Raw genomic sequence first — 17,461 nt, 5'->3', positions numbered from 1 at the left:
GATTACAAGAAGGGGGGGGGGGGGGGGGGACACACACGAGACAACAGTAGGGGAGGGGTGGGGGGAGGGAGGGGTTACATCACCCTCTGTAGACATCATCTGCTATCTAATCGGCGCACTGTGCTGCCACTGTGGGGAGGGGGGGGAAATTTCAAATTTCAGGACCCTGCTTTCATGACTTTTCCTAGATATGTGTGTTCTACCACCCAGTACCTTACAGTTTGAAATCACATCAGGATAAGCTAGTATAAAGCTATTTTGCAGTTTTTCTGTGTAGGAGGGAGGCTAATTTACAAGCGGCCAACTAGTGGTCGTTGTGTGTAAGTAGCAGCTCAGCATTGTGAAGAGGGGGTCATTTGAGGCGGCTATTTTAGTAGGTAAAAAGGCACGGCTGTTCTAGTGGGCAGTTTTGAATAATGTCCTTTCTATTCCCCTGTGAATGGGTGAACACAGGGTAATCTTTAGTTTACCTATCTAGGATACATTTAAATACCCTCCCAAAATGCAACCTTAACCATTAGGGGTAAAGCTATTATATTAGATCAACATCCAGGGGCATCCAGGGGCAGCTTCATCCTACTCCCTTTTCTGAGGACATTACAGACTAGACAAACTGTACAGTATTGGCTCCATATATACAGTACTGTCCTTCACTGCCCTAGAGTGGGATAGTGGGACTCCATATTTGCATTTATTCTCTCGAAACCAGTCAACACTACCCTGTGTTGTCAGGTGTTACCTAGTGATTTGACTGGTAAATGTGTCATGAGTAGAGCCTTGCTTTCTGCTCTCAGAGTATCCAAATGGAATGGTGGTCAGTCTTACTCTGTTGTACATGTAGATGTGCCCTCTGATTATTGGCAACAACAGGTAAGCATTAGAGTTTGAATAGGAAGTGGCTTTATCAATGACTTTTCATCAATAGCTTTTATTAATGCAGCTTGTATTAGTATAGTCTTTATCAACATAGCCCAAGGTACACCCACTGCCTAGAGCAGCCAGCACTTGCAAATAAAGGTAATTGGACAATTGACTCAAAAGGTATTTCATAGACCTGTGTGGGCTATTCCTTCATTATTCCTTCATCTATTAAGCAGGTGAATGGTCTGAGTTGATTCCAAGTGTGGCATTTGCATCTGGAAGCTGTGGTCAACGGAGCTCTCAATGCAAGTGAAACAGGCTATCCTTACGGCCAAAACATACATGAGACATCTGCGACGTGTGAAACTCTTTTCATTTCGATGCCCATGTAAATGGGTTAGAGCATGCATACAAGCCACCTGAGATGCACATCTCCTATCACGTTCAGGTCTGGAGCCTGTGAGCTAAAGCATAGAAGGCTCGCCTATTTTTTCCATGTGCCACCGACCTGAAAATGATCATACCAGCTAAATACAGTGCAGTTTCAATGTCTCCATCTGTAAATATGTTCATGTTTTAAAAACACACACACACACACACACACTTCAAGATTCGGAGCAACAGATAAAGCGTTGGCTCTCCTGTCTACAACTCGATCTAAAAAAATATTCTGAGGAAAAAAGATCGGCTCATGATCCAAAGCATACCACATCCTCTGTGAAACACGGTGGAGGCAGGGTGATGGCATGGGCATGCATGGCTTCCAATGGCACGGGGTCACTAGTGGAGGAATATTAGATGAGGGGGTAATCAAGGGGTGGAGCATACTGAAATCTTCTGAGTTCACCAGTGAAACCTTATCTACCGTTTCATCATCCTTTGGTTGTTTATGCATTTGCATTGCGTCTGTTGGACAAAAGGGGTGTTGAGAGAGAGAGAGTCTACATAGAAGAGCAAAAAGGGGAACTCTTACAGTGACAACAAGGGGACTAGGGGACTAGACTCTTACAGTGACACACAACAGTTTTCAATATCTCACCAAGGGCTTTACTAGTGGATATCATCATTCCTCTCCATCCTGCATGCAATGCCTTCCTACACTGTAACAGTCGCCACTGGGAGCCAGTGGTTTGCAGGAACCGATGACTACATCTATGTCACACTGGTGGGGACAGAGGGATGCAGCCAGAGAACACTACTGGACAAACCTCTCTACAATGACTTTGAGAGAGGAGCGGTGAGTGAGAGCAGCTTCTGTGGTTGGTAGGAGGATTTTCTTATTTGAAGTCTTCACAGTTGGTAAGCACAAAAAGAGTTCTGTGGTAGGTTATTCTACATTCAAACGCTATAGAACTTGACCTAAGATATACAGTATAATACCTGATTGAATATGTTTTTCAGATTGAAAGTGTCCTGTAAGAACTCTACAGCTGAAAAAATATGAAGCTTCTATTGTACAGAAATGACAGAAGAGTCACATCTCATGTTTAAAAAGGCCTTTATTTCGATTAAAAGTTCCAATTTCAAGTGGATTGACAAAGAAACACTGTTTAAATATACCTCCTTTTTGAAGGACAGTTGACTATTTTAATCCTATCTGGTTGAATTTAAATGTATTCATTTCAAAGCTGATCGACATCTTCAAAAATGAAAAAATAACTATCACCTGGAATGGAGTGTCAAATTAAAATCTATCACAATTCTGCCACTTAATGAAATGCCAGAAAAAGAAAAGAGGAACCTCTTGACCATGAGGTAGATGAGGGGTGAACATGCTCAACTGGTTTCTAAAATAAATGTGGTGAAACGTAGGGTGACAGAAAGTGCCAAACTAAGATCACTCCACCTGTACATGATCTCACTGTTACCTAGCATTTAAAAGCTCCCTTAGCCCAATATCAGCTGAAACTGTCATGGTATCCCACATGAAATCTTCCTCCTCTTGTTCACTACATCATTTAAAACCACAATATTAGGAGACGCAATCACATCTTTCATCAAGGAGGTCTTCAATTAACACTTTAAATTGCCCAAGCGGCACCAGAACTTCCAACTGATTTTTTCTTCTATAGATTGTTCCAGAGGTTAGGTGCACCATAACTAAAAGCGGATTTACCTAATTTGGCGGATTTACCCAAATTGGAACCTCAAGAGTTCTCACATTTTTATCCAAAGTGTTAGTGAAAATGTTATATTTATTAAAATGTTATATCTTGAACAAAATGTTTATTCATCTTTATATATATATACAAACAATTGACAAACTTCACGAGTAGGAATAATCTATTTGATTAATTTCAATCTGGTTTCTGCTCATTTCACTGCACAGAGTGCTTTACTTATAGTCACCAATGACCTTCTTTTAATGGCTGATACTGATCAGTGCTCCATTCTAGTTCTCCTTGACCTTAGTGCTTCTTTTGACACAATTGTTCAAACAATCTTAATTGACTGTCTTACAAATTGTGTGGGAATTACAGACACTGCCCTAAATTGGTTTACATCAAACTAAAGTTCTCAAAGTGTTAGTTTGAGTATCTCTTTTTTCCTATTCAATCCAGTGATTTAGTGATTGTCTCGCAGACATGACATGTTGGATGTCTCAATCTTAACAAACCTGTTTTATTTGGCCCTTCTAACCACACATATCTGATTCTTAACAACTTGGTTGTCTGACTATTAATGTGAAACCTGTTGCTAGGAACATAGGGATATATTTTGACGAACAGGTCAAAATGATTATTCAGTCATGCTTTTATCAGATATATTTACAAAATAAGGTCATTTTTGTCCTTTACTGATCTGGAGAAAGTCATCCATGATTTATTTATTTTAGTAGCTGTATTACTGTAGGAGGGATATGAACAATTATATTGTACTATAACCCCCACTATAGATTCAGTGACTATTGAATGAACTGTCTATGACTTCAACTTAAAATGGAAGTTATGGGAAAAGTATTTATAATCACTATTTCTTGAATCTTCAGATGAATCCAATCTCGGATAGAGTGTCAGATAGTGGGACTCATTCATCAATCTACTCTTTCGATGTGAACCATCTGACTACTGATCTGTACCTGACCTCTCTTTCTTCACAGTTAACCTTCATTCTGGTTATTGAATATAAAGTCTCATCGCGAAATGAATTCAACTAAGAAAACTATTCCCTTCTATAACAACCCATATCGCAGGTGGACTCATATGATGTGAATGTGGGGGAGAACCTGGGGGATATTGAGCTGGTGAAGATAGAGAAGAAGAAGTACTGGGTGCAGGACGACTGGTACTGTAAGTATGTGACGGTGAAGATCCCTTCTGGAGACTACGTCGAGTTCCCCTGCTTCCGCTGGCTCGTGGACGACAAGGAGGTGGTGCTCAGGGATGGACAAGGTATCTTTTTATCTATCAATCTATTATTCTCTCTGTCTGTTTATCTATTTATTATTCTGTTCTCCTATCCCTGAGTCTGTCTGTCTGTCTGTCTGTCTGTCTATCTGTCTGTCTCTGTTTGTCAACTTGTGTGTCTGTTTGGCTTGTCTCTCAATTGAGGAGTCAGACAGACAAACACATTACTCTGTGCGAGAGCTGCCAGTTCACCCCCCCACCTCAACTACAGCACATGAATCAGAGTACTTCACCCAAGATCCAATGTTGTTTCTTTTCAGTTCTAACAGTGTTTCCCATTCTCAGCACGTCTGCCACAGGACGACAAAACCAGACTGGGGAGGCAACACAGACGGAAAGAGCTGGAAACCAGGCGCAAAACCTATAGGCAAAAACTACCTTTTAATATTGTGCACAATATTGTTCTCTACTGCTGTTTCTCATACAAGCATCCACATAAACATCACTGATGTATAGTGTATATGTTACGGTACATGTGGGAATACAGTACATATGGGAAAACTAGGGTTAGGGTTAGGTGCTATGTCGACTTGGTACATGCTGGCATGTCTAACCCTAACCCTAACCTTAACCGTAGCACCCTAGCACCCTAGCACCTAACACTAACCCTAGTTTTCCCACATGTACCGTAACATATACACTACACCCAGTGTTCAATGCATTCAAGTATTCCATATACAAAGATGTAACACCAATACCAGACCTCCCGAGCTGTACTATAGTGTGAGTAAATGACTGTGACTCCTGTGTACAGGTGGAGGGAGTGGCAGCCAGGGTTTCCTATGAGCATAGATGCTAACACACATAAGGAGCTGCCTAGGGACATCCAGTTTGACAGCGAGAAAGGAGTGGACTTCGTACTCAACTACAGTAAGGCGTAAGTACAGTAACCCCACTGTAATTGGAAAAACCTGAATATCTCATACTGTATAATATGGTGTAAGAACTGTAGCTTAACTGTTCTGTAACCCAAGTGTGGCCTCCCTGTCTGGTTGGTGCAGGACCATGTCAACCTGCGCAGTTAAAACCTAGTTAGGTGTCAGGCGTGGTGTCACATCACTTTGGCGTGGTTAAACGAACCACCTCTTAGGATACAGCCTCTCCTCAGTGGTCTGGGCCGTTGTCTGTTTTTACTGTCCTGTATGCTTGTCCTTGAGATTCCCTCTTGGCAATGTCTTAGGAAGGGAGGTTCTTTACCTCAATGGGATTTCCTGGGCGAAATGAAGGTTTGAATAAGAGTCAGCTGGTTGGTAGATGGTTATACTGTGATTAGTCTAGAAAGTGGGCTCAAAGCTATGAATGCGTCCAGGTTTTCCCTCAAGGCCTGTGGAATACAGGGCAGTCATTGTATGATTGACCAGAGAGATTTGCATGCATCCCTAAATACAACCCTAAATACAAACAAAGATGGTATCAATGAGATTGTGACTGTGTACATTGACAAAGCCTTCAGTCTAATACTAGCAGTGTATGTAAACACACCACTATGTTTTTTAAACTAGCATTATATGTAACATACCAGTATGTTTTTTAAACACATAAGGAATGTGTCCACGGCTGCGTTGGCAGCGATGCTCTCCAGCCTACTTTTTGGGAAGTAAACTATTTGAGACTGACTGTTTGTTTCTGCAAGACTATGGTTTCACAGTTGAAGATAGAGATGTCTACCTACAGCATCAGTCTGGCACCCTCATAGAAAGAGGACCGATCTCTTATGAGGACCTGGAGGAAGTGGCTGTGGTCAAGCTTGGGCAAGGCAGGATGCTCATTTCTGCCTGTAAATAGCTCAACTCTGTTGAGAAACAGAGCTGTTTATCTGAGCTTGTATACGCAATGCAGATGGATTTGCATTTATAACCTTTCAGTCTGCTAGGAGCAAAGAACCCCAATGTTACACAGTGTCAGTGTATGCTATTCATACATTGTATAAAGCATGATGAAGACTTACATTAGGGATTTCTAGTATTTTTTTGTGTGCTTATTCTGTTATGAATCTGCAATAATTACCCTGTGTTTATATACAGTATCGGTCCGAAAGTCATTGGAAACATTCTGGTTGATATTTGGCTGAGTTGATGATCATCATGATGATGGCGATGGTGTGATGGTCATCAGCTCCTGGATGTTAATCAACAGTTATATAGCATTTATGCTCTGAATGGTATATTTCATCTTTGCCCCCAGGATAGAGAACCTGTGTGTGAATCAGTTTATGCACATGTTCCAGTCCTCCTGGAGTGACTTTGCAGATTTCGAGAGGATCTTCGTGAGGATCAAAAACACAATCTCAGGTGTGTGTTTCTGTTATCTGTGGAGAAACATCTCTACATGTTTCTACATGACATAGTTATGTGGTAAGTTGTTATTGTAAAGAGATACAACATTCCCCCATGATAAAACTATTTGGTGGGGTTTTTGTACATATTAGTTTCACTGTTCAGAAATGCAGAAAATGACACTTTCTATGCATAGACCCCCATTATTGACCTGTCATGAAAGAACACTGCTCTATGAAGTGTAGTCTTTTTCTGTTTGTGCCAGATAAGATCTGACGCATCCTTTTGAATTTGCATTGCATTACACAGTGACCAAACATTAGTTAGCATACATTTTGTGTGAGGGAAATGTACAGTGGGGGAAATAAGTATTATACATTAAAAAAAAATGTAATTCAAAAATAATAATGTCTGGTAAACATGACATGTTTTACCAGACATTGGTGTTAACTCAATAAAACTACACAGCTAAAGAAATTGTGACACTACAATCCATTAAAAAAGTTATTTTATGCAATTCTACTCTATTAAAGAGTATGTCATGGAGCACTGGAGAGAGGACTTCATGTTTGGGTACCAGTACCTGAACGGCTGCAACCCAGTAATGCTCCACAAATGCTCCAAGTTGCCAGAGAAGTTTCCGGTCACTCACGAGATGGTGGCAGACTGTCTGGAGAGAGACCTGACCCTGGAGGAGGAGGTCAAGGTCAGGATCGTCACCACATCTCACAGAATTGCCATTACACATTGGACAGCCACATACACTGACTCAATGTACACACGATGATGCCCTGACCCTAAGTTTAAGTCATGTTTTCATGTTGGTATATTCCCTGCAGGCTGGTAACATCTACATAGCGGACTATGAGATGATGGAGGACATCAGTCCTAACAGTACAGATCCATGCACCTTGCAGTACCTGGCAGCTCCCATCTGTCTGCTCTATAAGAACATCCAGAACAAGGTCTTGCCTCTGGCCATACAGGTAGACGGATAGTGTAGTGAATATGAAAACAACATAGATGTGTGCATTTGAAGGAAGGCCATGTCTATTGCCATTGTATCAAATGTACTCCTCCTCCTCCTCCTCCTTTCACCACCTCATATTTTCTCCTCCTCTCAGCTGGGTCAGACTCCCGGGAAGGACAACCCTATCTTCCTCCCCAGTGACAACCAGTATGACTGGATGCTGGCTAAGATCTGGGTGCGCTCGTCAGACTTCCACATGCACCAGACAGTAACACACCTGCTCAGGACCCACCTCATGTCTGAGGTGTTTGGGATCGCCATGTTCCGTCACCTCCCTGCCGTTCACCCCGCCTTTAAGGTTCACTGACCTCACCTCCGTTTATAACTCTGCCAGTATCCTGTAGTGTTCACACTTTGTTATTGCATTCATTTAACAAGTCACAATGATTGATTGATTGATTGAGTGATTGATTGAGTGACTGACCAACTCATTAATTCATTAATTGTGTTTCCTCCCCTAGCTCCTCATCCCACATGTGCGTTTCACCATCGCCATCAACACCAAAGCCAGAGAGCAGCTCATCTGTGAATGTGGAATCTTTGACAAGGTTAGAGTGTGTGTGTGTGTGTGTGTGTGTGTGTGTGTGTGTGAGAGAGAGACAGAGACAGAGAGACAGAGACAGAGAGCGAGAGAGAGAGTATGTGTATATTCTGTACCAGCAGAGAGTAGCTTATGTGTGTGAGTGTGGCGTCTGACAGTGACCAAGGTGACCACAGCCCAGACTAGTAGGACTGACCCTATAATACATTGACTGCCTCCTCAGTGTATAACTGACCGTGTCAATACTTTGCACTCAAAAGTCGATGGTATACTATAGCCTACTGCTAGAACATATCATATACGTATATATATATATAGCTCAGGTAAGATTGCTTCAGAGCCCTCTATCTATTCAAAATCTATTGAGAAGTTAGATAGTGAGATGATTAAACAAAAGCATGTATTTTTCTTCCTCTGGCCACTCATAATAGTGATACAGTGATATAACCTCATAGGAGCCAACGGACCCCCATCGGCGTCCGAAGTGATATAAAGAGTTTACCTCGATCAATTCTCTTCATCGATATCACATTTTTTTCACAATTTTGCATGCTATACGATGCCACCATTTTTTCCCCGAGACGGTAAACACGGCCTAAGTCACATCCAGTTTTCTCCAACTGGAGAGAATGTGTCATGTCCGGTTTCAACGCCGAATTTCCATACCATTGGTCGGCCAACCCCAAAAAATCCCCCCCCCCCCAAAAAAGAAATCTGATACATGAGAAAGGTCAAAGGTCAAAGATGGTGCCAAAATATCTCCAAATGGCCTAAACATATAGGTGTCCGCCTAAACATACCTGTACTAAAACAGGTACAAAGTTGCATTTGCTCACATTACTAGCATCGACTTTGGCACAAGTACTAATAAGACCCTGGAGTACTGATTCCTAGATGATTTTGGCTTCATTATCAGGTTTCCAAGGTGATATTCACTGTAAAAGCTGTTGTTTTTTTAGGCGGAGACTGAATTTGAGATGTTTTATAATGTTCTAGCTCTATTTGCTCTGACACAGTAACATAGATTTTGATTCTGACACTTCTACAGCCACCCCACAGGTGTTAGCTTTCATTTGATAACAATATCATTATGAAGGCCCTTGTGATTGTGGAGATATTCTATATTCACTGTGGGCATGTCATTTCGAGCAGAAAACCAGAAAAGTGAGGTGGATAAGAAGAGGATAATAAGTGATGGATGTATTATGAGTTATAATGAATTCTGTGTAAGTATGATGTATGTGTGACATGTGTCTCTTTCTTCAGGCCAATGGTACAGGTGGGGGAGGCCACGTAGAGATGATCCAGAAGGCCATGAAGTCCTGCACCTTCAGGTCTCTGTGTTTCCCTGACGAGATCAAGTCCCGCGGGGTGGACAGCCAGGACGAGCTGCCTTACTACTACTACAGAGACGATGGCAACAAAGTGTGGGAGGCCACCAAGAGGTGTGTGTGTGTGTGTGTGTGTGTAAAACTGAGATAGATATACATATTATATAGAGAGAGAGTGAGTGTGTGTGTGTGTGTGTGTGTGTAAAACTGAGATAGATATACGTATATAGAGAGTGTGTGTGTGTGTGTGTGTGTGACTGTGTGTGTGTGTGTGTGTAAAGCTGAGATAGATATACGTAGAGAGAGTATGTGTGTGTGTTCTGTACCAGCAGAGAATACACAACATCTTATTGAATACACCTGTTTAAATCATTTGTGACACGGTCTGGTGAAAAGGTCCGCATGTAGGCAATTCTCAATTTGCGCAATCTTTTTTTGGCATATTATGTAGGCTACTAGGGTTAGTGATACATGGCATGTAAACAAATTAGGCCATGTTCAAAAGCAAGGACTGTGTGATCATCTAATTATGTGTAGTTATGTGTTTTTAGCATGTTGATGTTCAATCAGCATGTTTTGATGTGCTAAACATGCAGTTAGATGTTAGTACATAGCAATGTTTTCTTTTTAGCTGCGAAGTAGCTCCCAACAGGATGGTTGCAAATTGCATGTTTTGATTCAGAATGATTTGTTCAATTCTCCGTTTGAGACCAACATTCAAATAAGCATATCTTCAACTCTCAGATTTCAATGTATGACATCATTTGAAATCTGCACTTTCATAATCTGTAAAAAAAAATAAAAAAAATAAATGCCCTGAAGGAAAATTACCATGCCCTACTTTTTCACCAGACATTTTACCCATCACAATATTTGTGTACGGATACAAGCTCTTTTTAGGGATATTTAGCTTGTCAAATGTTTGCTACAAGCTACTGTACGGATACTCTAAACATATCAAACTGTCCCAGTTTTGTGTCAGACGTGGTGTCTATCTTTTATGCCGACGATGACACGGTGCAGAAGGACGAGGAGATCCAAGCCTTTGTGAAAGACGTGTGCAGCTTTGGGATGCAGGACTTTGACTACTGTGGTGGGCAGAAATACACTCAACACAATAGGATGACCCTATGGATATGTGTACAATGCTCTTCTATCCATCCACTGTACAACACAAATCATTCAATCTATTTTATGTTGAAAAAGGTAGCCTACTGTACCATTGAGCTGCCTATAACATCATATAGGCTATGTGCAAAGTCATCTAATATATCTTGCATGGCTAAAATCATCATTATGTAACTGATGTGCAGTGAGGGAGGAAGTCAGTCTGACACTATTGGTTTTCTTATAGTCTGAACATGCATGACATGCAACATACGTCCTCCCCTTACCACATTAGCATCTTCTAAACTGATCTGAGAAGCAATATCATAGTAGACACCTAACTATACAAGGCATTTGCTTTCACCTTATACGTTATTGGAGGGGGATGAGGATAGGAATTAACTGTATTCACTGCCAGGTTTAATTACACTGAAACATGGAACTGAAACCAGTGTCAAAATTAGCTTCCTGTGTTGCACTCACAGACTTCTGGTTGCACCAGAAACGTCCTTAGTTCCTGTGTGTGAATAGGGCAAGGGTAATGCAACATTGGTCTGTATACAACTGTAAGCAATGAAAAGGATGAGATATGAAGCAATAAAAAAATGGGTTGAATCTCATGAAAATGTCCCTGCCCCTGTCTCTCTCCCGGTCCTAGAGTTTCCTAAGTCCTTGAAGACCCGTGAGGAGCTCATAGAGTACCTGACTGTTGTGATCTTCACTGCCTCTGCACAGCACGCTGCAGTCAACTTTGGACAGGTACTGTAGGCTTTTGAAACGTTATCTTTGGAAAGGAAGGCTTGTGTTGAAACATGCCTAGCCCTAACCCTCTTAGAATGATTTGTATAATTTCACTATATTGACACTCAATTAATACATTCTCTCATAATAACTGTGAACCTTTTGTTCTCCCTTTTCAATCACGTTATTATTCAAGTTATCAACATTTTGGGAGGCAGCAAATATTTGATTAAGGCTTCACAAAAAGTACATTTGTACTGGAAATAAGAACACATCAAATGGTACCAATTAAAAGAGGGGAAATTAAACCAAAAAAACAGAAATCTAATTAAAAAAATACTTTAAATAAAATAAATGAACAACTGATCAAATAGAGAGCTCGTGTTTCCCGAAGCAAATATGATTTTTTTCATTAGCACACTTGTAGTTTCAGGCCATGAGATGTCTTCTGAAGCTAGTTATTTATGTGTGTTTCAGTATGATTGGTGCTCCTGGATCCCCAACTCCCCCCCGACCATGCGTAGACCTCCTCCCAGAGAGAAGGGGGTGATAGACGTGAAGTACATCATTGAGAGCCTTCCAGACCGCGGGCGCTCCTGCTGGCACCTAGGAGCTGTCTGGGCCCTCAGTCAGTTCCAGGAGAACGAGGTAAGAGGTTGAACACACACACACACACACACACACACACACACACACACACACACACCTATTTAATCTACTGATTACTTCGTTTCTCTAATGGTGCCTTTTTCGAGCATTCAGAAGCAGTATTCTCCAGTTTTGCTTGGTTGAGGCCACACTTTGTCAGGGATGTTTTTAGCTGATCCTTGTAGCGCCTTTTCTGGCCCCCTGCAGAGAGCTGTCCTAGATGTACATAAACTTTCAAGGCTGTACAGGATCTTTTGAATCTTTCAAAAGCACTCCTTCGCATTCCTGATCATGTGGCCGAGCCAACACAGTGGGAGCTGGTATTAGGTTGGCCTCCATACTTGGGGAACTTGTTTATGCCGGTATGTCATTGTGGAGTACTCAACGCCGGGTTCTCAAGAATTCACTGGAGGCATCTGATATGGAAAGCCTTGATATTTAAGAGGTTTCCATCCAGTCTAAGATCCACTCCCACAATGCAGCTGTTCTCAATGTCCTTGTGAAGTAGCACTGTGATGCATAGGAGGATGATGTTAAAGAGCACTTGAGTGGGAGTGCAGTCGTCTTACTCCGGTGCACACAGCCTATTACACTATAATATAGTATACATTTTTAAGGGGGCTAGATTTTTGAAATGTTTGCAGAGGGGCCAGACATTTTTCACATGCATGCGTTATTCTTCTGAATAACTGTATAGCCTACACTTGTAAAACATATAGAAGTACCTTTAATGCAATGCCTAATACAATAGCCTAAACGTAACGCCTATTTATTGTAACGCCTAATACAATCAATTCCTTTAAATTAAGTGCTTATTATTAGGCTTATTTAAGTGCATAGTTGACTTTCTTTTCAATAACACTTTCCTCATTTACATATGTACACAGCACACATCTTTTTCCCTTCTAATGAGAGCAATAGCACTTCTCAGGCAACGATGAAGCTGTTGATTTGTGTTTGTTTTAATAGCGTTCATGTGAGAGAAGGTGGATTCACACGTGTACGATGATCCAAATAATAGTTAGAAGAAAAAAGGCCAATCTTCTCGTGTTTGAGAATTGCTCGCCTGCCTTCAGGTCACCTGAGGCTTGAATGTCAATAAGCACCGGTTGAAGCGGGCCCTCGTCAAGTGATGTCAGCACCTGTTGCATCAATATGTAGCCTAACCCTCTCCTGAGGTACTATTTCAATTAATTAAGATATAACAGGATTCTGAGTCTTAGCTGTTGATGGTGAACTGGCTAACTCTTCTTATTTGCAAATAGATCAGATATACAAGTGTATGTAATTGTAATTATATGTCCCCAGAAAACAAGTATATACGGTAAACCATAATACAAACAAAATACAAAGGACAACAATTTAAAGGGAATAGCAAAAATAATGTTTCTGTTATTTTATATATATGTGTATGCTGTGTGTTATACTATGTGTATGGGTTTGTTTGTATGTCTGTGCTATGTGTATGTGTTTATATGTAAGCGTGTGTGTGTGTGTGTGTGTGTGTGTGTGTGTGTGTGTGTGTGTGTGTGTGTGTGTGTACAAAACAAAAATAACAATCTGGTTGAAACAAACACAAACCTTAAACACACAAAAGTAATAAATGAAGTTCAAAGTTCATGTTTAAAAGTTCTACCAAGCGGTTGGATTTGTTGTTTGTTGGTGCACATGTGAAAGAAAACACGTCCTTGGTATCGCTGATCCAGTAAATCCAGAGTACTCACGATACCACGGAGCAGAACAGTGGCGTAGCGCAAAATCCCTGGGCCCCCCCGCAAGGTGGCGGCGGGGGCCCTTTCGCAACGGAGTAAAAAAAAAAAAAAACGTGCGTTTTTTAGAGGCCGATGCGTTATTGACGTTGCGAAATTTCGCAATATGCACTCTACATTCTAAATGCTTGACTTAGCAAAAGGTACAAACAAGTGAGAGCAATAGCCTATAACTAAAACCAAATGGTAGACTACACTACATCAGTAGAATGTATTATAAGTAGCAGTGGCGTACCGCAAAATCCCGAGGCCCCCCCGCAAGGTGGCGGCGGGGGCCCTTTCGCAACGGAGGTAAAAAAAATAAAAAGTGCGTTTTTTAGAGGCCGATGCGTTATTGACGTTGCGAAATTTCGCAATATGCACTCTACATTATAAATGCTTGACTTAGCAAAAGGTACAAACAAGTGAGAGCAATAACTAAAACCAAATGGTAGACTACATCAGTAGAATGTATTATAAGTAGAAAAGTACAAGCTTTATTTCTTTTAACAAAGTGTGGTGTGCACAGCAGCGCGATATCTGTAAACATATAAGCTGTAGACTCTCCGCTAAGGGTTGCCAGATGGGATTGAGAATTTCCAACCTAACCAATCTAAAAACTGCTAAATCCACCAAAAACCAGCCCATCTGGCAACCCTGTCTCCGCTGCATCAGAGTCTACTTGTTGCGTAAAATTGGCCAGGGTTAGTCAAATCCTTTGTTGGACATCTCGTTTCTTAAGTCCTGGTATATTGTGGCATTTCTTTACTTTTTGCCATCTGGTCTAGGAATACCCAGGGAGACGCAGACAGTAGAAGTAGAATAGAATAGTAGAATAGAAAAAGAAGCAGCTATATATAGCCTAACCATGCTGAATTATGATGCACTGACAGCCTGTGACTGTGAACCTGGCCGGACCCTGCCCTTCTGCCTGAGTTTGAGTATGATGCTGCCCAAATAAATGTTATTGTTTAGTGCTGTACGCTTTCGTGGTATTATATTGTGTGAATTATCATCTGTATGTTGTTTTTCTTTCACTCCGAATGTCCGAATAGAGAATCTACCACCACCTAAAGAATGCTTATTGTACTTTGTATTGTATTTTCGCTTGCTCATTTTCCTTGTGTCTCGCTGCCTACGTGTGACGTCAAAGTCATGTTGCTATTGGATACGGCTAACTATGTATATCTTTTTTAATATAGGCCTATATATTAAAATTAAGCTTGACACAATGAAGGGCCACTTATTTTCTTTGTTTCATATTTTTTTAAATTATAAAAAAAAAAAAAAAAAAAAAAAATGTTAGGGGGCCCCCTAGTGGCTGGGGCCCCCCCGCGGTGCGTCGCTTGCGGGCCCGTCCGCTACGCCACTGGAGCAGAACCAGCCAGGTGGAGGTGAACCAGCTGCGGGAGAGACGAGGTCAGGTGACACTGTTGTGATGACGCGTTGCACACGCGAACTCGGTCCTTCTGGCGGCAATGTTGAATAACAAATAACAATCCTCGGAGTTCAGTCTTTAGGGTACAAGTCGCTGCTAACCGTCCTAATAACAAACCGGCTAACCCTAACTTTAAACTGAAACAAAAAGTTGATAAAATGTGGTCAAATAGTCCCAACTTAATAGCAACACTAGTATGCGTCGTCGTTAAACTTTACCGCATGGCATGCTCTCCAAACACAGCCCCTCTGCCGCAGGTGTCTGTTTACCTCTCACTCATTCATTCATTTGTGCCACAGTGCCACCCTCACGTGCGCTTCCTCCAACTCTCAACATATCTCTTCTCAAGTGATCTGATTGGCTTAGAGCACATCACTCAAACTAAATAGGACCGGTTCCACAGTATTTCCCCCAAAATACAAAATAATCAAATGTAACAAGAAAATGTCAGAAATGCATTCTTATTAATTCACTAACAAAAGAAAATACACTCTTTTGATTTCTGCTTACGTACATATTTTCTCAGTACTGTCGACAGTAGGACATTCTCACTGTCTCCGAGTGTAAAAGGCCTCTTCTTTTTAGCAAGGATCCATGCCAAACAGAGAGGCTTCTCTTGTGCTGAGCAAGATGTAACCATGGTGACTCTCCTCTGGAGGCTGTTAGACTTAGCCCACTGGAAAATGTGTGTCAAAGTTTAGTCTTGAAGTGAATCAGCAATCTAATGCCGTTGGCATTGACCTGTCCAATGCCATGTCCACCTACAGTATCACTCTACTCCACTCCTGGTTGTTTTTTTCCAAGTTGTTTGAAGTCACCCAGTTTGGGGACCCAGCTGACATTCAGCGGCATTCTCAGATGGAAGTGAGGCACTGAGAAGTGTGGCATAATGCATTCTGGATAGTGTGGGATGACTTTGTCTTAACAGACTATCCCACAAGGCAGCAGGGCAGTGGGTGGTTGATGCCAATTTAGATATTGTGCCTGGGCAAGCCCCCAGACACTCACACAGACACAGACACATACAATCACACACACACACACACACACACACACACACACACACACACACACACACACACACACACACACACACACACACACACACACACACACACACACACACACACACACACACACACACACACACACACACACACACACACACACACACACACACACACACACACACACACACACACACACACACACACACACACACACACACACACACACACACACACACACACACACACACACACACACACACACACACACACACACACACACACACACACACACACACACACACACACACACACACACACACACACACACACACACACACACACACACACACACACACACACACACACACACACACACACACACACACACACACACACACACACACACACACACACACACACACACACACACACACACACAAACCCACACTCACACAAATGTACCGGTGGGCTGGCAACACATTTGGGATCACTGCTTATGGAACTCCAGTGGGTTAGTGTGTTCTCTTTCTCCCCCAGTTGTTCCTGGGCATGTACCCTGACGAGCACTTCATAGAGAAACCGGTTAAGGAGGCCATGGAGACCTTCAGGACCAAGCTGGCGGAGGTGAGCAGCGCCATCAAGAGGAGGAACGAGGGCAAGAAGCTGCCCTACTACTACTTCTCCCCAGACAGAATCCCCAACAGCGTGGCGGTCTGAGGGAGGGAGGAGACTCTGAGGCTCCAAATGAACCAGAGGAACATCTCAGTAGTTTAGTAGTGGCTTCCTCTCCTTTACACCCTGTTTACATTTATACTAATGTGAAATAGCTACGGAGGTGAAAGCAAAATGTCCACCCACCGTAGCCTTTCACCTATCCTGTTTAGTAGTGTTTTCATATCAGTGTAGATGTGAAAAGAGACAATGAGAGGGTACATGGTGTGCTATATCTTAAGCTAAAAGAAGCTTATATTCACTGATACCTTTCCACTTCTCAGTGGGAAAAAAAATAGGTCCCACTTTTACATTGAGGATACCCTTCTGGAACTCTACACACAGGAATATGTATTTTGTTGCAAGTTTATTGCAACTACATCTATAACATTTCTATTATGAAGGAACAGATTGGAATGGCAAATGGAATGTATCAATCCTGTGTGCAATGTTCACTATCCATGAAATTATTTAAATGACAAATTGCAAATAAAAAACATCTTTCTCTTTCTCAACATCTTTCTCTTGAATTGCATTTTTGGCACATTGCTGTATACTGGTAAAACATGTTTATGTTCTGCTTGAGCAACACTGTAATCTCTAATTTATAAC

General features: G+C 41.7%; 1 protein-coding gene across 1 annotated transcript; it reads left to right on the top strand.

Moving 5' to 3' along the window:
- Positions 1 to 1,948: 1,948 nt before the first annotated feature.
- On the top strand, positions 1,949 to 16,855 carry LOC308164935 (polyunsaturated fatty acid 5-lipoxygenase-like; the record flags this gene model as incomplete). The annotated part of the gene is made up of 14 exons (XM_080539007.1): positions 1,949 to 2,098; positions 4,055 to 4,253; positions 4,554 to 4,635; positions 5,023 to 5,145; positions 6,453 to 6,559; positions 7,078 to 7,250; positions 7,384 to 7,530; positions 7,669 to 7,872; positions 8,036 to 8,122; positions 9,382 to 9,560; positions 10,418 to 10,539; positions 11,212 to 11,312; positions 11,772 to 11,942; positions 16,676 to 16,855. The coding sequence occupies 14 exons, from the start codon at positions 1,949 to 1,951 to the stop codon at positions 16,853 to 16,855; spliced, it is 2,025 nt and encodes a 674-aa protein (XP_080395133.1).
- Between the last annotated feature and the right edge of the window lie 606 nt (positions 16,856 to 17,461).

The sequence above is a fragment of the Nansenia antarctica genome (genome assembly GCF_963989245.1).
Source record: "Nansenia antarctica genome assembly, chromosome: 1".
NCBI classification, from domain to species: Eukaryota; Metazoa; Chordata; class Actinopteri; order Argentiniformes; family Microstomatidae; genus Nansenia; species Nansenia antarctica.
Note: the sequence above shows the minus strand (reverse complement) of the source record. Positions and strands in the feature narration are given on the sequence as shown.